General features: G+C 32.9%; 4 protein-coding genes across 4 annotated transcripts; 2 read left to right on the forward strand and 2 right to left on the reverse strand.

Moving 5' to 3' along the window:
- Window positions 1-1,602: 1,602 nt before the first annotated feature.
- On the reverse strand, window positions 1,603-12,426 carry TRIADDRAFT_51839 (uncharacterized protein; the record flags this gene model as incomplete). Its single annotated transcript, XM_002108633.1, has 34 exons — window positions 1,603-1,785; window positions 1,877-1,987; window positions 2,104-2,245; window positions 2,335-2,549; window positions 2,644-2,865; window positions 2,974-3,111; window positions 3,189-3,350; window positions 3,448-3,630; window positions 3,805-3,871; window positions 4,045-4,196; window positions 4,313-4,450; window positions 4,576-4,755; window positions 4,921-5,034; window positions 5,223-5,279; window positions 5,443-5,544; window positions 5,619-5,704; window positions 5,905-5,962; window positions 6,054-6,161; window positions 6,253-6,375; window positions 6,657-6,777; window positions 6,860-6,967; window positions 7,162-7,286; window positions 7,367-7,494; window positions 7,629-7,741; window positions 7,864-7,973; window positions 8,076-8,151; window positions 8,268-8,332; window positions 8,522-8,674; window positions 8,764-8,874; window positions 9,075-9,196; window positions 9,289-9,351; window positions 9,618-9,678; window positions 10,294-10,531; window positions 12,404-12,426. The coding sequence occupies 34 exons, from the start codon at window positions 12,424-12,426 to the stop codon at window positions 1,603-1,605; spliced, it is 4,158 nt and encodes a 1,385-aa protein (XP_002108669.1).
- A 1,263-nt stretch (window positions 12,427-13,689) lies between these two features.
- On the forward strand, window positions 13,690-15,380 carry TRIADDRAFT_51840 (uncharacterized protein; the record flags this gene model as incomplete). The annotated part of the gene is made up of 5 exons (XM_002107849.1): window positions 13,690-13,811; window positions 14,522-14,580; window positions 14,668-14,786; window positions 15,017-15,044; window positions 15,253-15,380. 5 exons carry the CDS (start codon window positions 13,690-13,692, stop codon window positions 15,378-15,380), a joined length of 456 nt encoding a protein of 151 aa, XP_002107885.1.
- A 126-nt stretch (window positions 15,381-15,506) lies between these two features.
- On the forward strand, window positions 15,507-16,643 carry TRIADDRAFT_51841 (uncharacterized protein; the record flags this gene model as incomplete). The annotated part of the gene is made up of 1 exon (XM_002107850.1): window positions 15,507-16,643. One exon carries the CDS (start codon window positions 15,507-15,509, stop codon window positions 16,641-16,643), a length of 1,137 nt encoding a protein of 378 aa, XP_002107886.1.
- A 2,387-nt stretch (window positions 16,644-19,030) lies between these two features.
- Window positions 19,031-19,879, reverse strand: TRIADDRAFT_5255 (uncharacterized protein; the record flags this gene model as incomplete). Its single annotated transcript, XM_002108634.1, has 1 exon — window positions 19,031-19,879. A coding segment is annotated over one exon (849 nt), but the record flags the coding sequence as incomplete, so codon positions are not given.
- Window positions 19,880-22,737: the final 2,858 nt, after the last annotated feature.

The raw sequence follows: 22,737 nt of genomic DNA on the forward strand, positions 1-22,737 counted from the left end.
TTCATAGTTTAAGTTTTGTGTATCCAACATCATGCTTTCCTGTTGGATTACTTCTTTAACTTAATTTGGTAATGAACTATAATATTCAAATTGTATCATATTACCAAAGGAGAAAACACAGCAAACATCAGAAGCTGCTACACTTGAAAATAAAAGACGCAGACAATTGAAAAGAAAACTAACAATGCAGCAAATTAAAGATCGTCAATTTGCTGCAAATCAACTATTTCTAGCACAAGAAATTCAACGCAAAATGAGGGAAACAGAATATAGAATATCTGAGATAACAGCTCAAGGCGCAATCCTCGAAAAACGTTTACGTACTGCTGCAGGTACTAGCTTTAGCTGTTATGCTTACGATACTAAGTCGTCAATTGAATAGATATTTTATATTGACTTGACAAATAAATTTGAAAGATACTACTAGTGACGAAGATTTAGCCGAGTGGTTCGATCTAATCAAAGAAAAAAACGCTTTGCAAAACTATGAAGTGGAGCTGTCATTAATGTTAGTAAGACTTATTGTCAATCGAAAACCTGAGCATGATTACAATTTTTTTTTTTTTGTACATTATCTTCTTTTTGATAGGGCAAAAATGGTAGAGTTAGAGGATAAAATATCGGTCTTAAAATCAGAGCGTCCTAGGGATGAAGAAAAGCGACAACTGCTAAATGAGACGGAAGCGGAAAAAGAAGCACTAGAACAGACGTTGCAAAACGCAAGAGACAAGTACGCTAGCAATACTGTATTGTATAAAGGTTACAATAACGATAATTCACGATCATTGGATTTGAAATTTTAAAGCGTTTATTTAGTATATTTATACAAAGCCCGCTTATATGCAGTTTTTTCAATATCATTGCTGTCAGAAAATGATTAGCATATCACTTATATAAATTATACACTCACAGAGGAGTAGTTTTTCCGGGGCTTATTTTATAAACGCAAACAATAAAATAATTTAGAATCTTGTTAATTAATTTTGAGATGTGCACATCCGATAAATTTCGAAACTTAATTACTACAACTCTGCAAGTACGCATGGTATTCGTATACCGTAATGGCTATCGATAAAGATAAACGTTAATTTTTCACACCAGAGATATTGCACTAATCTATTGACATAATTTTACATATAGGGTATCTGATAATAAGGAAAGTTCAATTGAATATATGTTGCTATTTCAAGGTACTGTAGAGTGAATAAAAAATTCTGGTAGAATAATCTATATATAATTTACATATCAATTTCATATTAGAACAATATGACCATACATAAAGATGATAATTTAAATGTATAGGATTCACACAATTTGGCCAGGATGCGATCCAATGGGTATAAAAGAAGTCCGCAAATGTATACCTGAACAATGATTCTAAAATTATGAAATACAATTGCATCATAATGTATCATTTTATCGCCTTTATTAAGATAATGAATATGTATCGGGAATACAACAGTATTCTATTTTACTCTAAATCCGTATGACTTATTTTTCTTCATTACCAGTTACTAATAATTATAATATTACTTACTGCATATGGAAGACAGAAATTTTTTTTAATATCTCTTAACGATAGTATCTTTACTGTTATAAGGATCATGTTTGAATCAGTACTTCATATTTATTATCCCAAAAATTATATAAATAAACTGGTACGCTTTTAGGAAACTTAATTTTTCGAATTTCATCGCAGATGTTTTGGATTTCTTTGCGCGCCTGCTGGTGTTTTTCACATATAGAACGGAGAATAGATTTGTATGTTGAGTCGTCTGCCATTATCTATAGAAGGAAACCAAAATTAGATATTATATACGTAGTAGTACAAATCACGGCTTCTACTACATTCAAATAAGTATGTGGTACATCTTACATCTACTTCGGCAATGTCAGGTAGATAATCACTACATAAATCAGTTGCTATAATTTCGATAGCGGCTTTGCGACCATATTTCGTTACAGCCTTTGCAATTCGAGCTTTTATCTGTACGGTGAATGCGAATACAATAATTACAACGTACGGTTATAACATGTGCTACCAAAATAAAAGTACTACGTAATTAGTGTAAGATTAGTATAAGATTCTGAAAAAAGGCCCACCTGAGCTTCATACTTCTTTCTAGCAGTGCCAAGTACCTTTTCCAAGGTAATAAAAGTTACGTTGACATAGGAATAGTCTTGACTAGGATTAAGCTGCTTTTGAATCGCAGAATCCATTTTACAATTTAGCGCATTTTTATTTCTATAGAGATATAAGTTTAAATGAAAATATTGCTACTTTTATAATCTGGAATATAAATTAAAAACTCAGTTAAGAATTGATATGGCAACCTGAATATGTCAATTTTTTCCATAAAGAACGTATATAAATCTGATATCTTCTTTGTCTTCGGCGATAATTCGTTGCTAACTTTATAAACGTTAACGTGTCCTGGCCTTTGCAATAAAACCAGGAATGAAATACCCATTTTTAAGCAATAGGCTAAAGCTGTCTTATCTAAGTCAGAAGTGACACTAGCCATATCTGGCTTTTCAGCGTAATCGCTCTTTACATACCAACAAAAATTACGAGTTAGCTTTAAAAAACAACACCAATAGCAAAAATGATGTATCGCTAATAAATAGTAGTTGAACTTATACCTCATAAAAATCGTACTGAAGCTTAACTCTAAAACCAGCATCCCAAAGTGCACCTGCTAATTCTATAATGTCATTATCTAGAACGCCTTCGCGATAAGGAAATATTAAGATATCACAGAGTGAGTTTCCAGTCATTTGGTGACGCCACGCTAACATCTTATCAATCGAAAATGTAACTCCGTAATAATTAATGCTATCTTCACGCCGGCTAAATTTGTCGATCTGTGAAGAGATCATGCAAAACAATGGCGTTAAAAATCATCCAAATGTGACACCAAAAACAATAATTATAATCATTGAAGCAAAAACAAAACTGTCAACATGACTTACAAATTTTTCATAACTACCACCACTCGCAATAATATCGAATAATCGTTTGCTTCTACTAGAATCACTATATGTTATATTAAAAAATGGTCCAGAAAATCGACTGTTTGCTCCGTGAGTAAATCTAAAAGAGATAAGTATCTAGAAGATTTACAACAACGAAAATGTTAAATAAACTACTGCTAACACAGATAAATTGGCGTAAACACTTTTCCGACCTGATCAACATTTAATAATTGAGCCAATGAATATATTTCACATAAGTTATTTAAAGCATTTGAATCTTCTTCAGATATTCGTTCATTGTAAAATCTCTTCAGCGCCACGACGAATGGCTCCGGCGGAAGGCTCAAATTCATAATGTCGATTGTCTTAAATATCTATTAGGAAACATAACCAAGGCCAATTCAGTGAAATTCAAATAAATCAGCATTATCAGACAATCACAAAACCAAGATATAGTTAACATTAATTTACCGTTTCGTCAGACAGACCGAGACCATGCAGCTGTTTTTTCATAAATTTGCTATCAATTGTTTGTTTCTTTGTACTACTAAAGATTTTAATAACTTGGCTATGAAGGCGAGTCTCTATCCCACAGTGGCTCAAAATATTACGCAGAAGCGTCGTATGATTTAAATGAATTGAATAATCTTGAGCCTGTCAAGAAATTAGAAGCGTCACGAAAAAAAATATAGTAAATAAAAATTGTTGCAGATCATTCAATTTTTTCTATAGAATTCCTAAATTGATTGCGTATGACAGCGAGTTATTTCGTAAGGCTCATTTTTAAGTATTTAGAAAGAAACTGACGTAAGGGAGAAATATTAGTACCTGTAGCAAAGGGAATAACTTCAAAACTTCCGACGCAACACAAATTACTTCCGCGATAGTTAAGGCACTACAGGATATAAACAGTCATTGATTATGCTAAATTAAACTCTGTTACGCCAAAGAACATCAGTCCTATGAGCTCTTTGATCGTCCAGTAATACATATATCAGATTGACTTGGTCAACATTATAGTAGTTTAACTAGCATCCGCTGTTAATTTAAAATAGCCTGCGAACGTACTTCTTTTTAGTTGTTGAGACTATATCAAAGGTGCAAGCATTTCTTTCATCGGGAATCGAGCCACCATATCTTGATTTAGAATAAGCTTTACCAATATAATATCGTTTAAGTTCATATATTCGATTATGAGCAACAAAGCGCGCAAAATTCTCCTGCAAAGATTACACAATAATTCCAGATTGCAGAATTAAGTAAACTAATATGAACATGGCCACCAAATCGCTCCAGGCATACGATGTCCATTAGTTAAAAAGAATTATAAGCTTACCTCTAATCGCCTAGGTAGCATTACCAGAGTTCCAGATTCATCAATTAAAGTTACGGTTGTATCATTGTGATCATATCCTCTTGTCCAAGGCATTAACAATGGTACATTGACGTTAATAGCTCCATGCTCACGAAAAATCTTTTGAAATAAATTAACGAATGTTAATTCCATACTAGCAAATCAAAGCTTAGGCAAGTTTCAACGATTTATCCAAGCTAGTTTGCGTACGGAATTTAATAGCGTACGTATAACGAATATCAAACCTCTTCAATAGCATTGCAAATGTTGGTGAATTTGATGTTATCCTGCTGTTGAAACTGAGTCTTCAAGTTGTAAGCATAATCAGCAGGTACATCTCCTGGAGTTCCGATAGGCCGAAAAAGTTGTTCTATCAAATTACGATAAGTAGTTGTGCTCCTGTTGGAAACAATTTGCTGTATAACCTAAAAATTTAAAATAGAATTTTACAAGCAATTATCATCATTAATATACCAGGGAATGCTCTATTAAATATTTATTTTACAATTCAATATACAAGTGAGAAGAGTTACGAATAAAAATGTACAATTTACGTTATCAATTGATTTTCAATCATCAGAGTTAATTACCAATTCACATTGTTGGTCATCAACTTCAGACGGTATAAGACGACTCGTGAACAAATCTCGAGCCGTCGGCCTTTTCTTAGGATCATGATTAAGTAACATTCTGATTAATTTTACCTATTAGAATGATCAGTATTAGTACAACTAACACATACATTAGTCACTTCATCGGCATTTATGTATAAATTTTGCTATACTAATATTTGAAGCAGAAAAGTTGTGATAGGACTAAAACCATTAGCTAAGACACCTAATCCTTTAAAACAATATAGCAACAAAAAAATACAAGGAAAATCACTACTAACTTTCGTTTCAAATGCTGCTATGGAATCTTGAAATGTTTCTGGTAGGATAATATCGGACTGAAAACATAAAACAAATTTAAGGATCTAAGAGATGCTCGTAAACATGTAAATGTTTAATTAAGCAGAGAAATAACTTTTCATATTCAAATCAAGTTTGTGGTGGATTAATCTCTATGTACAGAAAATAATAAAGTAAACAAGTCAGATCTCGGTAGCGTACCTGTCGCACTTTCATTATGACCGAATATCTTTCCATTCCGGTATCAAATTGTGGGTGGCACATTTCAAAAAAAATGATACCCAAACTGTACATATCAACTTTCTAAAAATTATTTACCGCACTATTAGTCGTTAAATATTTATACAACTACAACTATTTTGGAATCTTGTACTAACTTCATCGTATCTGAATTTTAACACACTAGACTGAGTGATTTCAGGAGCTCTATACAAAGTTGTTCCAACAGCACCAGAATTATGATCTAAAAATGTAAGTAAATATAAAAGGGTTGTCAACCGCATCTTTTAAAAGATAGCCAATAAATCTAACATGAACAACTTTTAATCACGTCATTTCAGCAAGACTTATAAAATTTATGGATTCCAAAAAAATACGGTAGTTTTTTAAGTAGTCCTTGAGAAAATTATAGGACATATTAGCAGCATTTAAGTTACTATTTACCATAAGCAGAGAAACTTCCATCTTCCATACTTTTTAAGTTATTGCCTACAGAGTTAGACTGCGACAGTTATAGATAAAATTTCAACTCAATAAGTAATGTAAACTAGGGAATTCATAGTTTAAAATAACATCATATGTAACGTATTTACCCGGCTAAACATCGGATGTTCAAGAGCAAGTCCAAAATCACCAATTTTGACTTGATCTTTTGAGTCTATAAAAACATTACCAGGTTTCAAGTCACGATGCAGGATACCCTAATGAGCATAATAAGTTATAAGTTCATAGATTTTAACGTTTAATACAATCTTAACTAGTTTCATATTCAACCTAATAAAAGGAATTTACCTGTTCATGAATATAGGCTAAACCCTGTACAATCTCACCAAAATATTGCCAAAGTTTCTCCTCATTCTTGTAAATGCCTTCATCAATTACTGTTCGCAAGTTGTTCTTTTCACAGTACTCCATCTAATATTAAATATGAAGGCGGAAATTATTGTTACCTTATACATGATCTAATTTAGTAAATAATTCAAAATTTTGTGTGTATGTACGAAATTCTCATTACGAATTAAAATTAACTAAAGATTACGAAAAACATGTAGTACCTGTATGTATAAATACTGTATCAAATTCACGGTATCTGACGTAGCATCGAGGCATGCATCAACCTATAATGTACGATCGAGCAAACGTTTGGCTTCTTTCTTTCGTACATGAAAATTTATACAGCTAGGTAACACATTTACCTTATCTACAATGAACTCATCGGAATCATCATCTTCACATTCTGCATCGTCCTCATCATCTCTTACAAACTCTATGAAGTCCATGCTAGAACTAACTTCCGGCTTAGTTATTAGTTGAATTCTTTATTAAAAGAAATTGCATCCATATTCAGGGTGTTCTGATGTATTCCAATATTGTTACTAAAGTTCTGTAAGATAGTTACCTCCCAGGTACATTAATAACATCTTCAAGGTCTTCCGTACTGTCCTCATTACTGCTATTAGATTCTTTTTCTTCTTTAGTTTCTGTTTCGATCCAAGAATTATAATATCTAACAAATAATTAATGGATAAAAAAAGAGTATGAAGGTTATTGAATATAAATTAAATATTATATCGGAATTTGTCATTAAATGATAACCTGAATAAAATTATATGCATATCATGTCAACAACAATTTAAATCAACAAATGCTTAAATATCAATCAATCAATCGACTACTTCTTACTACTTAATTCACTTTTACCTTACAACATTTTCATGATGCATACGAGATATTACTAAAACCTCTTGTAATATCTTTTTAGCAAAATTGGCATCTAGCTTTATCTTTTTAATTGCATAGTAGCAACCATCGAGTTTCTTCTGAACCTATTTGATATTTAAACATTTGAACTTCATAAATATCACATGGTTGTAAAATAGCTCAACTAAATTCTTATTAATGTAACCTTCATAACATCACCAAAACCGCCTTTTCCAAGAAGTTCTATAGTTGAGAATTCGTCATGCAACCGTGAACCAGCAGAATTTGTAGAAAGGGTCGTCTTAGACGTGCTGATATTATCATCTGTAAGACCTAGATATATTAGATTAATCGTACATGTTATCATATTGTCAGCAAGGAAATATAAGGTGGTACTAAAGGTTGATGTAATACGTTCATTCCTATAAAGTCCTCTGTTGACTGTATAAGTAAATATGCATACATACCTTTGCTTTCTAGTGACGGATAAGCACTCCATGTCAGCGATTTATAGTCTGAGACAACAAATTGGTGATACAATAAAGCTTTGATTGTATCTCGATTATCAGCCTTAAAGCACCTGAAATTAATGTTACTAATTTTAAAACCTGTTCAATTTACATTTAAGGATTCATGATACGGAATAAAATCAGCTCAATTCAATATATTAGAGACAACTAGTGATCTGTAGGGATCTCCTACTTCGCTAAGAAGTCAGCAAAATCCTTCGGCAAATGGTAAGGAATATTGACGGAACTTCGACTTGTTGCACGCACTTGTTGTCCCTTATAAAGTGATAACAACAAAACGCCCTGGTAATGAAAGAGTCGATAAACCCATAATTAATATCAAATAAAACATTAAAAAATATGCATGTACAATATCGCAATAGTTTAATGCCCTAATGAACTTACTAAACGGAAGATATCGTCAGAAACAGAGTATACACTGCCTGTAGCACCCGCAAAATCTTCAGATAGCGAGTGAAATCTATTTAAAAGAACAGAATTCATCAAGTACAGAAAGATAACGCTATTAAACTGATTAACAATAGTTTGATAATGTTAGACTACTGCTTATATTATCAGAAAGTTATAAAATTGAACCTTTCACTTAATTCATAATTAGATAATTTGATTTCGCCTGCAGAATCTACATGCACACAGGATGCCTACAAATCAAGCGTGAAAATAAACGTAGGAATTACAAGCACTTATATTACAATTTTATCGCGACTTGTAAACATGTTATCATAAAAGTGCAACCTTATTTACAATGTACTTAAACGTATATTATTTTTTTTAATTTTCACAGTATACAAAATATGCATCGCTGAACCCGCATTTTAGTTCTAGCTTACTGTTAAATATCCGTGATAGATCTTTTTATTATGTAAAAATTGTAATGCCTCCATTATTTGTCTCGTATAATACCGCAACTCTTCTAAATCTAGACCACGGTTATTACCTATCCTATCGGCTAGACTACTGATAGGTATATGCTCAGATAGTACCTATGTAATTAATACAAAATCAGTGTAAAATGACTATAACAGTTTTGATAAATCCTGTCTTATTAGGGTTCAATCCAATACATGAATACCTGAATTTGAATATAGTCGTTTGAGATTACATGATTTACACCTAAAAAGCCGATAATATTTGGATGACTTGGAGGCAATCTTGAGTTTACCTCCTGCTCTAACTCTATAATCTGTTTTCAAATGAATAAAAAGCAATACAATATCAACAATACCAAATATGAATATTTTATATCAAATAAAGTAACGCACGAAACAATGTTTGCTATAAAGCAAATCATACTGCCTACGTTTAACTTAATGGAATAACATTAACATTTCCTTAAGATTTTTACGAAACACCTTTACTGAACAAATAAATAGACTTGCTGACCTGTCTAAGTAGCGAATTATTATCACTTTTGATAGGCTTTAATTGCCAGGCTAGTAAAGATATAATGTCACCCGTATTGCAATCAATACCAGCGAACTTATAGTATCCGAAGTCAGTTTTACCTATCAAGATTCAGTTAAACATGAATACTGATTTAAAGCAATAAAAGTTATTTTCCTGACTACTATACAATCATTAACAAAATTGAACTAACCCGTTAGTTTGCCAATTTGAATATTTCTTTCTTCTCCCATTACTTTAAATTTAATTTTGTTACCTAGATTTGATCCAGGAAATGCGATATCAACCGCTGTGGTTCCTTCATAATTCACTTTTGCCTTTATTGTAACTGACATAGCTGAAGGTATATTAAAACACTGGTAAGTTGTTTGTAGTAACAAGAATCTGAAGATATAAGCCGTAAAATTACTGTAGGTGTTGTATTTGATCAAAGATCCCATAAGATCTGGAATCATATTTACAGTGAGATTATAAGTTGCTACTGTAAATTCTTCAAAAGCGTCTTAATTTAGGTAGTCTTACCACGTCGTCTGATTTCTTCTTTATCACCATCTATTCTCGTTTGAATGATTTCGTCACTCTCCTGTAATCAGTTACATTGACAAATACTTATTACAAGTATATTAATATGCGTAAATCTTTTGTAATAATTAATTGAAAATTATAAAGTTCGCGCATTCTAACAAATCTTTTCACATCTTTTGAACAATATTCCTTGAAATAAAAGTAATTGTGAACAGAACTTTGACTAGCAAACTTTTCGATACGATTCCATAAATGATAATAAATTGTAAACTTTAATATAAACCGACATATTAATTGTTCCAAAATGGCACAGACATAAACATGAGTAACCATTCATCAATAAAGAAGAGTAAGTTGGCCAAATAGATCTAAGAAAAGCATAACAGCTATAATCGAACTATAGGATATGAACTATTGGACGATGCATATTAACTACATTGCAGTAATTGAAACTAACATATTGAAGGAAATATCGAAAGTAGTTAAACAGATGATAATTAATCGTACATAGCTAACACGCGTAGCAGTGGCTACATAGTATGGTAACTACTGTACCTAGAGTAATGAGGAAATTTGACATATCAATTCACTTACCAGAAGACGTGAACTATACCGTATATCAGCGTTAAAGAGCTTATGTAAAAACTTTGATTGCATTGCAAGCGATACGAACCTGGAACTCTTCTAAGTTTTTCTTTTTCTTTTCATCCTCCTGCTGTTTAACCATTAAAGCGTAGAATGATAACTGTGGTCGATTGTACTTGTGTAGGTATCCCCTAACAAATTCTGCCAGTTCATACAAAACCTCATATCCAATTCGTTCTTTAGCTAAATTATTTAGCTGCTCCTTTAACTCTTCCATCTGCGAGTCAGATAGTCCTTTAGCGTTTTCTATATCAATTTCAGGTACTCTGAATAACGAATATTGAAATTCTTAGTTATTGTACTCGCATAGGAATAATCCTTTCTCGAAATTTTCACTTTCGCCTTACTCGTTAGGGTACTTTTCCGAGCATTTCACAAGCAGATCTGCATGCGCATGAACTTCTCCATCTTGACTCGTACTCTGAGTCGGCTCCAGTTTTAGCCTGATATTGATGGTGTATTCCCCGGACTTTATCCAGTTGATTGTTATAAGAATGTGCGTGTATCAAATAGAAACGAAAAATTACCACACTTATTGCGTCCATGAGATATAACGTAACTACTATGGTCATTCGAATAAAATAGCACAACATGCCAGCCTGAGTAGTGCTACAGGTGATGCATCTCTATTCTCTATATATTAGCAACAAATACAATCTAACTATCTACCTACAGTATAGTCTAGGGGTCTTTGTTACTTAGGAAAATATCTATATTGCTGAGTTGTAATTTATTAAATAACAAAATTCGCTCAGTATAGCAAGAATTGTGTATTTGTACACTATTATAATTTTAATGGTTTTACTACATAAGACTAAATACTGTACATCAAGTTATACTCGTAAATATTATTTTACGAATTCATTTGTAAACACAATGAAACTTTTAAGCAAAGGTACATTAATTATGGTACTAATAACTATAATACAGGATGCAGATTTCAGCATGGCTGTCATTTCATATCAATTTACGACGAGTAGCTAACGATTTAGTAGGTTACATTGTTTAAAATCCTTAGTTATTGATTTCTTAGAATAGCCTAAAGTGAGTAAATACTACAGCATAGCTTTGTAATACTGATTAAAATGTAGCAAAATCCTTATGTAAATTAAAATCAGTCAATGAATGCTAAGAAAGATTTAGCCATAAACCTTAATTTGCGATTTTCTACAGTAAAGTACAGTATTTCATGTATCGTGTTTCAACATAATCTAATAGTTAAGCATTGATCAATGTTTGAATAGTAAATAACTAGATAATGACGATAAGTTCCTTACATATAAATAATGACTCATTGCTTAAATTCTTTTAATTTAATAAACCTTATTTGCATTGATGCTATACAGCCAAAGTGATTGACCAATTTTATAGTGTATTGGAATATTACAAGATACGCGTATGCATAAAAGTGATACATACTTTGACTGACTACCAACATCAGACAACTGCAAGATCGATTAATTGATGTCATCAAATTAATTTACCGTACTACATATATATATATATATATATTTAAAATAATATATTAGATTTAGCAACATTGGAGGCAATCTTTTGCATTGAAAATTGTATCTGGCTCGGATTGAATGGCTAAAAATGCATGGTATTTTTGGTATTTTATCACTAGCCAAAACTAGAACTTCTGCAACCCGTCATAGCCTTTTCTATTACGTGTACATTGTAAATTACAGTACAGTCTAGTTAGCGGCAATAATTAATAAGCTCCAATAAATCCATCTATCAGATGCCGTATTTCATGCATTGAATATATATATAGCTCCTATTAACAAATAGAGTAAAGTATCGCTATTCTAGCAGTTTACATATTATTCAATAGATGCCTGAGGTCCATATTATAGCAAAGATGTATTCCGTTTGAAATATTGATGGCATGAGTGTCCTGCACACCACTACTAACTGCTAATATTAGAATTGAATCTGTGCCGCATACCGTGCATCGTTTACCCATGGACTGTTAGTAGAGTACAGCAGTGGCAGTATAGTCACAGTCGACGATACAGTATTTAGTCTCCTATCCAATCAATCGCTGAATTGCCATACAACTATTCTACTTTAACCGGCAAATACAACAGCATGATTGGATTTTTTAAAATCACTTTGTAGCAAAATTAGTTTACCTGACTAAGTTCTTCCAGGTCATGTTGGTAGATCGATTTCAATACTTCCAGCTCATTTCTTTGCAATGCTAAGAAATCTTCACTACTGAAACTCGTCATCTTGGTTTTCGTATTTGAAGACGTACGTCCACGACTGTGGATTGCAGTAAAGTATGATGAAATTATTGCTTCTTCTTGATACAAGCGCTCGTATTTTACCTAAGCTAACCAGTCTGATGCAACCAAACAATTATTCTATAGCAATAGCATACTTTGACGTCTTGTTTAGAGTTTTTTTCAATGAAATTCACAGAAAGAGAGAGAAGAAATTGGAGTCTATTTTAGTCGGCAATTTTCAAGTCTGAGCTCCCAGTTGGACCATTCATTTTTTCAGTCATCTGGTTATCGGCTACAAGCGTTCACTGCTATGGTTGAGTTTGACTGGTAATAATGATTCAGGTGAAAGGAAGGTTGACTCTTTAAGCTTTGTATTGAACTTGCTCTCAACCAGCCGGTCATCATAGGGAAGTGACACAGGCGAGTGAGTTGATTGAGTCATGGTTGACTACACAGTACACGGTATACTGAGTGTAACTGAGTCGAATACTGACTGAAGTCTATTATTGTACGTCGTACTTGGACGAATACTGTACGACTGTATGGGGGCGTAATTTAGTGAAGTGACGTTCGACGTTCCCCTACACTGATTCAGTGCTACACTCCAGGTACAGCAGTCACTCGTCAGTAAGTCACACTCTGGACTACTTGACTCTTGACTGACTATTCAATGGCTTTATCATGTGTTATCTTGCGTGGAAGTCATTCACTCATCGTTGTGTGGAACATACTGACAACCGACAGTCATAACGGCTGTAAATGAATGTCCCAAGATCCAGTCCAGTAGTAGTTCCGAACTGTGTGGAACATACTGACATCGTGCAGTCAGAAACGCTGTAAATGAATGTCCAATGTCCAGTCCAGTAGTAGTTCCGAGCTGAACTATCGACACTCGACAGGTGTAACGTCTAGTGTCCACGTCACCGAAAAGAACAGAAAGAGCACGTTAATTACAGTACCGGATGTGAGAGTCTTTTTAAAGGAACTGTAGGACCGTATCGTTTAGTATCAAAGGCTACAGTGTACAGTGTACAGTACTCAAAGCGGTACGATCCTGTATTGTACACTGTACACTGTACAGTACTGTACTGTACTGTACCGTACTGACGGTGTACAGTACAGTACGTCATCCAACTTTCAACCAGGGCCTTTCTTTCAAAATAATTTAAAGACCTAAATCACTATGCAATATGGCTACTAACCCGGAGAATGAATTACGACAAGTTGCACAACCATTACTTTCACCTTCTATCAGTTATGCTTACACTAACCTCTGTGTAACAATAATAAAGCGATTATACCCGGATGAATTGTAAGCCAGATTTATTTTGCAGGCTATTAGGCTACTAATCTGTTTTTAAAAGTCATGCATTGATTGTTTACGTTTTGAACTTGACAAAATTGGTATCAAAATTTTACCAAGAAATAACATTTATACAAGAAATATTGACATGAAATATCATATTTTCCTGAATAGGCAACATCAAACTAGCTCATTAATTCAGTATTACTTCTCCTGCTAAAATAAGGATAAAAAGTCTCTCAAGATAGTTTGATTCTTAATGTATTTTAGTAATGCTTGGTGTATAATACGTAGGATAATGACATCATCGGTAGCATGTACAAAAACTCTTAATTAATACATCGAACCAGCTGACTACTTCACTTTAACTACTGTAGATAACGTTGCATGATGTTATTTGCGTATATCTTGATCAGAATCCATTAGTACCGTAATCTTATTTGGAATGCTAACTTAATCTTTATCGTGAAGAATACAAATAGAACACGATAAATCAAATCAAACAACCAAATAATACGTGCACCCTACGATATACTGTACTCGTCGTACGTTAGGCATATCATGCCATTTTCCCCTTTTGCATGAAACTTTTCTGCCTATATAGAAATGAATCTTCCTTCTACCAACGTACAAACTCCAGTATCAATTGACTGATGATATAATTCATCAGTTTACAACTTGAACCCTTTCCTAACTAGACACGTATACTTTTCTTACAGAGAATGGTCCAAAAGCATTATCGATCAGTTAAGTGATCACCTAAAATTGACAAAGCCAGGTAAGGTAACACCTCTAAAATTGCGTTTGTAAACATCGATACCTAGTCATGATGCCTGCTTTATTGATCCGCTCTCATATTGACTAGTCCATGATGCTATGGTGATGGCATTACAAGAGGATACTACTGAGGAAGCAGAGGAAACATTACTAACTCTCCTACGTGAAGATATCAAGCCGACAGAAAAATTAATTCTTCTACCTCAGGTAAAAAGTCATCAAACACACTCATTTTTAAACCTAAGTAACTAGAAAGAGGGCTAGTTCTATGTTTAAACGTATCTTGACACTTTTGCATTTTGTAACGAAACCATTCTATATATTCAAATGAATTATAAACTTTAAAATTTCGTATCCATATCAATCTTCCAAATAAAGTCATTAGTAAGTTTATTACAACGATTTGACTTCTTATTCAATTCTTGTGACCGTACTAGGATTTAGTCACGCTGGGATTACACTTAGGTAGGTTCAGTAACTTAACCGACTAGTTTTTTGTCTTTATGATTTTTACAGTTCTTGATACAGTACTTGATATGACGTTACCTTTCCTCACTAAATTCGTTTAAGCTAGCCTATGGTCTTCAATAAAGAACGCAAATAAAATTATCAGTAAAATGTATTTCCTACGTTAATTTTCTATTCCATAATTTTTACCTCACACTGACTGCAGGATATGATGCTAGAACGAGAGTATTAATTAAAGAATTGGCTTCGACATTGTCTATACCCTGGTTTCTTATGGAATCGTTTGAAAGTAACATTGTGCAAATGATTTCAGGCTACTGTGAATCTGAGTAAGAACATGTATAAAGTACTCGATACTGTACATGTAAAAAATAAAAAGCTATTGATACAGTACAGATACCGTTATATATACGCGTATACGTTTATGTAAGATGCATATACCTGTATTTTAATCTTTCTATGTATTTCCTTACTGTCTCCTCCAGAGAAGACAAAAAAAATCGTCTAAAAAGAAAAGCAAGTGATAAGAAAACAAGGTACTGGCTAATGGGATTAGCCACAGTCGGTGGTGGGATTGCTGTAGCTGTTACCGGAGGCCTAGCTGCACCTTTGATTGCGGCTGGAACCGGCGCTATACTAGGAACAGCCAGTGCAACAGCATTAAGTTCCACGGTCGGTTTGGCAGTCATTTCCTCTCTATTTGGGGCGGCAGGTGCTGGACTAACAGGTTATAGAATGAATCGAAGATATGGTAATCTTGAACAATTTCAATTCGCTATCTTAACTAATGGTAGAGAGCCACATTTAACTATAGCTATATCAGGCTGGTTGCTTAACAGCTCCGAAAGCGACTTCCACAAACCCTGGTCGACATTATACAATAGTAAAGAGCAATATACTTTGATATGGGAAACCGAGTACTTAAACGAATTAGGATCATGTTTAAGCAAGCTATTTTATAGCACTTTAATCTCTGAAGCTTCTATAGAGCTTTTAAAGCAGACTGCTCTAGCTGGTGTAATGGCTGCGGCTGCCTTACCAGCCATAATATTAAAAGTTGGTTCTGTAATTGATAACCCCTGGAGTGTATGTTGTAGCCGAGCAATTCAAGCGGGAAAACAATTAGCTGACGTATTACTGACAAGAAAGGCTGGTAAAAGACCCATAACTTTAATTGGTTTTAGCTTAGGTGCTAGAGTAATATACTATTGTTTGGAAGAAATGAGAAATCACAGCGACTGTAAGGGGATAATCGAGAATGTTATCTTACTTGGTACACCTGTCACTGGATCTACCAAGCAGTGGAACGAGATTGCCGAACTTGTAGCTGGTAAGGTTGTCAATGGATATTGTCGCAACGATTGGATATTGCATGTTATTTATCGCGCTAGCAGTACGAATTTAGCAATAGCTGGCCTTTCCCCCATTGAATCTACAAATAGTAAAATTATCAACGTAGACTTATCGAAGCATGTCTCTGGCCACTTAGATTACGCTGCAAAAATGGAGTTGATCTTGGAAACAGTAAACGTACGCACTGTTAATCGTTATCATGAGGAAAAAATAAAATATGAGAAACAAGTACAAGAACAGTGATAGTATTATCGCTCCATTTTCGTAAAATACGGTATTTACTGAAGGTTAAGATCCATTTAATGGATTTAAAAGATTCCTATAGAATAGTGACTGATCATTAGCATTCTCACAAGTTATACAAATATTATAAAAATGCCCGAACTGATGTACTGATGTAATTTATACTATATAAAATTTTTATATCACTTATTTTCGATACCTTTACGGTAAAATGTCAATTTAATTGCACCTGCAAGCAAAACATGGATATAAATTATTAGCTGCCTTATTACAGGTTCAAAGTTGAAAATACGCGTACTTACATCAAAGGTCTTTCTAGATAGGCACTCATATACCATACTTTAAGTTATCTTTAAAATCCACTACCAACCAACTACCGCGATTTTTCAATCACTTTAAAGAATTAGGTAATCAGCCTTACACTTTTTCTTAATGCCATTATTTCTACTGATAGAAAAAATTTAGTTATCAAATGAAGGATTAGCTATCTTCTGAATTCGAATCAATATAAAGATATCCGATATCTGCAGCGTGCACTTACTAAACTTAGAATTTACTATTAACCATAATAACCAAATGGAGAACAGTAAAATTTTGCGCGTAGTTTATCAAATAATATAAATTGGATTAAAATTAATTAAAATGCATTTAACCGTAACGTCGGTGAAACTTTTTTCCGCTATATGTGACAAAAACTCATCATTAAAAATCATGACGATGCAAGATGGATATAATTTAGTTATATTCGTTATTGATTTAGTTTTGATTAAAGGGAGTTCTGAAAATACTGCAATAAATATGTAACGATGTATAGGAAATGTCAATATTTAACTCAGTTATTTAAAAAGCATCTCATTCTATCTGGATGAAAATTGCAATTTCTAAAGAGCATATACTTTGACGCTATTAAAATTACTGGACAACGATATGGTTACCCGTAATTTTATGTTTCGATTTCGAAGAGCAACTTTTTAAATTTTTATGCCGGCTTATCAAATTACTGAAAACCACGTCGTTTAGACTGTCATAATATTTATTATTCATTAGGATACTGCAAATCTAATATACGGGCATGGTAAATATAAGAATTACTTAATTACTTTGAAGTGAGATTTACGTATTGCATCTGTTAAAAGCAATTTGATTATATTTCCTTTAAATTGTATTCATAGCATTTGATAAAATTTCAATCTAAACTAGATCATGATACGAGTATATCCTATACCCTAAATCTTATTCATATTGATAGGAACGACTTTAACCTCACGTTAAAACATCTAAATTTGTCTGTTTTATGAAAATCTCTATGTACCAAGTCAATGTTTACTGTATAGATTCGAATAAATCGTTAAATTTAACATTTATCTGCATAAAATTTTACAAGCTTTTCCAAATAGCAATACATCAGAGCATCTTTAAAACTGTCAATTTTACAGTAAAACTACTAATAACGGGAATACTAATATATTTCCTGTGATTATTGTAGCTAAAATCTACATTAATGATGAAATATGTAAAATTTACTCTCGATGACTTGCTAGTCATTAATAATTTTATTCGGTCATCACTACGCGGCAAAATTATGTTTTATCCTGTACATCACGTACGATCATATCTTGTGTAGTTTTGATATAAATGATTGCAATAATGTGGTATGAGAAATAAGAAAATTATGTCTCATTCGTGCTCGAACTTTTCCTTAGCCAGCAAAAAGGACGATGCAATTTCTATCTGATTTAATAATCTGAAAATGGAAAATGTTTCTACAAAAGGCAATAAAAGTTTCGGAAATTTTTCATGCAAAATGGACACTTGTCATACCTTGAATTGACTAACGCTCAGTCATACCGATTACATTAATTTATCAGTGATATAATGTTTCAAACTATAGATACCTAGACACTACACTATACGAGCATTTCAAAAAGCGATCAAATTAACATGTACTTGTCCTAAAGATCTATTTAATCATATAGTACTCACTACTGTATATGCTCCATATCATATGAGAGTATAATTTGATAAAATCTGATCATTTTATGACCCTAAATCATTAGTAAACTACGACCACTTCATATAATATTTAATAATTCAGATAGGCGTAAATACCAAGAATCTTGAGCTTATTTATTAATGAATAAGAAAATTCAAATCATTAGCAATTAGCGCTTCTCGGATCAAGTTTCAATTTACTTGCCAAATTACAGCTGGAACATCTAATGAAATTAAATCTAAGAATTATATCTCATTTCTTTATCTTCTATTTAATATTTCGTATTAGCGGTATCTAAATGATATCATGACTACTGAGCTTTATCAACAAAAACAGTTGCAGAATTAAAAGTATCTCAGCAGTGTGAATTTTCTCTAATAAGTAACTATGGCCTATGATAAGTGACCATGTTGTATTGGACGCTGGCAGTTTTATCTTTAACTCCAAAATGTCCATAAGGTACAGTACTATAAACCTTTTCATTACTTTGTCCATTAATTCGGCATGTCACTTTTCCATAGACAAGGGAACCACCACCGATGACCTCATCTACAGACGACCAGATGCTGAAAATATAGCTAGCCTCTCTGCTGGAATCTGCATTTAATTCTTCTAAAAAGTCTGAAACTCCATAAGGACCTGTGCCAAGATACAAGTAACCAGGATAGAAACCATTTGTATTGCCACAAGTAGGGGTAGTTGGTCCAGAAAAATAGCAGGAGGAAAGACCAAGATTAGCACCAGCAATGCCAATAAAGGTATCAACAAAATTCAACCGACTGCCAAGATTATAATATCCACCATTAAGAGAATCATGACCACTACCACCTTTAATAGCTTTACGTGCTAATGTAACTCCCATGGAATGACCAATAACATTAACCTTGGATTTACCAGTATATGACTTAACGGCTTCAATAAACCTTCGAACTCGAGTCAAATATGGCTTAGAGTGGTACTGCTGAGGGGATTGCAGAGCACTTGCTGGGCCCCATGTGATAGCATAGAGCTCACATTGACGATATCCACGAGATAGAAAATATTCAATAGAATCAGTCCAACCAGTTTGTCCTACAGTAGAGCCAACAGCTTTGTCGGAATTTCCATGGATGAAAATGACTGGGGTTTTACTTACACTTTCAGAGCTGTAGGATCTTCCACCATAGCTGTAGCCACCACCACGATCAAAATCATCACTTTTATATCCATTTGAATCAAGCCAATTCTGAAAATCACTGGACAAGATTGAAGTTTTTGGATTGATAGCGCTAGAAACCCAGCAAAAAGCGCAAAGTACGAAAAAGTAGGTAGCTATTCTCTTCATCTTTTTTTCGCTGAAAATTTTTATCGGCTAATATAAAATCAACCTAAACGATCTTACACCGACACGTATTATTTATACGTGATACATAATATAATTTATGCGATAATATTTAGATAGGACAATAAATTTGGTTTCAGTCAATTTCAATATTATTCTTTCTAAGACCAATAGTAACCTTCAATTTAATTGAGCAGTGGCATGTTATGATATGTGACATTATGAGTTAATGCCTTGACTTTACAATTTTGAATTCATGAATTAAATAATCACTTAAAGTAGGCGATGGATACAAGGACAATTAAAAATGAGAACAATACATGTTTGTGTCATCTATGCATCGTAAATAATTTTTAAGACGTGATCTTTCCGTTATCCCTTCTTCATTCAACATGCTAAAGCTCTTCCACTCCATTAACCAAAAGATAGTTATCTTGATATATATCATTGTCTATTAAATATCTTATCGATCCACAGATCTGTTTGCTACAGCTATATGCAATGCAATAGAGTTGAGCTATATTTGAGTTAGAATGTAGGTGTGTCACGAAGTGACTTTTCCTGCAAAATACTTATCTTATATATACGCGTATATATTTATTTACGTCAGATAACATACCGTTATCTATGACGTTATACATTCTTTAATAGATAAATGCATAATTTTATAATATTATCTATAAACGGATAACTAATGTTTACGTAGATTTAGTATAAATTGAATGATTTTTCGAGAAAGCTTGAGTTCAGCTTTGTCTAAGAGAGACTAGTGGTATTTACTGTTCTTCGAGACGATAGGAGATTGTCAGTATTTAAAGTCGTGTAATAGTTATATTTTTCGTCGTTACAGATCTAAATTTGTGACAAGCTTATAGTGCTTTAATCCTTCACTTTTTACTTGTTAGTAGATGTTAACTCAATAGCGATATTCTGAAGAAGCTATCCGTCGATTTGCTAACAATTTTAGGATTACATAAAATTGAATTGATTACATATCATAGTCTTTTATGAATTTTACCCTCTGATTAGACTAAAAAACCATGCAAAATTGATGGCCTATTAACAGAAAATACTTCGGGCTTTTATTTTAATAGCCATTGAATGCCTTTGCATACCAGTATCACTAATCACAATATCGCTATTAACAGTTCTTCCTTCTAACTGTTTCTAAGCTTGCAATGCAAATATCATCTATTTCAAACGATAGCTAGAAATAAATCATTCTAAATATATCAATCGATTAACCGAAATGGTTCCATAGTATTAGTGAAAGAAAGTGTACCTGAAAATTTTATTTTAAATTCTTTAGGAATAATCATGTAAGAGACTAATTTCAAATTATCCTTGTATCATTACATAATTATTAGAGATAATTATCAATGCAAGTAAATATTGAATCAGATAATCAAAATAAAGTTTTAGTTTCAATGCTTAGTTGCGCTATTTATTTATCTTATATATGACCTTCTATAGAATATCGCAGTTTACCTCATTATTGACATTGTATTTCATATAAAGACTTTGTATTCACGATGATCGTTATTGCTACGTGCCATTTTCTATCGGCTATAACGCTACCACAATTGTTTAACTTTGCAATGTCTGAAAATGACAGACTCATGTTAACATTTCCTTAATTTAGATCGTAACATGAAGCTTTGCTTACTCCACACCGATAATTTTACTAACGATAGATTTAATTCGCACTTTATGTTGCTGTATATGGTATCCAGACAATTCCTCCTCCCGACATTTGCCCCCGGACAACTCCCCGTCTCGAATATTTGTACAATTATTACTAGTAATTCAACCCAGTACATCTTTAATAAGAAAGGTAATGCCTTAAATAACTCTTTCATGAAGAATTAGCTTTCATAAGCTAATTTTGTTTCTACCATATCGCAAATGTGTTTGGTTATCGGGGGTAGTTTTCCGGGGGAATTGTCTCAGAACTGCTGTACAGACAGTACAGTATAGATGTAATAAAATAAAAAACGAAACAGATTAGCGCTGCATGTTTAAGTTTCGAATGAATAAGAATAATAGACATAGAATACATATAGAAGTAATTAATCCGATTACTATAGCATGATCCCATAGGATTAAATTGATTTCATTAATTTCATTCTCATAGCTAAATCTACTGTATTATACTTTAGGTCTTTCTTTAACGTTATAACTAAAGCTATGACGTTTCCTAATTCACTAATGCTAACTTTAGCTTTGAATATTCTAAAACCTTCATTGCTCTGTTCCGTAGTTAGCATACAACAGCGTCGGAAGCATACATCTCCATAACTAATATATGTATAGATATTTTGAATATGTTATATTTTTGACGTGCATATCTAACGTAATATTTGATATCATAATAAAACGATCTCGGTCGATTGTAAAGATTATTTTAAATATAATAGCAAAATATTAAACATGTTTAAAATTTTCGTTAATGCTTACAAGAATTGCTGAAGCGACGCACATATGTTCAATTTCTTATACGATTCTACAAATAGGTTTATTAAATGATGTCCGATCCAGTGGGCATTGACCATTTGTAGCGTATAATTTCGGTGTTGAACTTTAAACCATGCACAGTAGGTAATTCAATTTACTGCAAATGTTATGTAGTGATCTAAATTTATAAAAATGAAAAGTCTACTAGGGTTACAGTACACGTTTACTCACCATACAGTAATTGTACTACAATGTCATAGCATTATTACTGCGTAGCTATTAAACTGATTTAGTGTCACAAACCGAATTCTTGGACAACTACTTGT

The sequence above is a fragment of the Trichoplax adhaerens genome, genomic scaffold, assembly GCF_000150275.1.
Source record: "Trichoplax adhaerens TRIADscaffold_1 genomic scaffold, whole genome shotgun sequence".
NCBI classification, from domain to species: domain Eukaryota; kingdom Metazoa; phylum Placozoa; class Uniplacotomia; order Trichoplacea; family Trichoplacidae; genus Trichoplax; species Trichoplax adhaerens.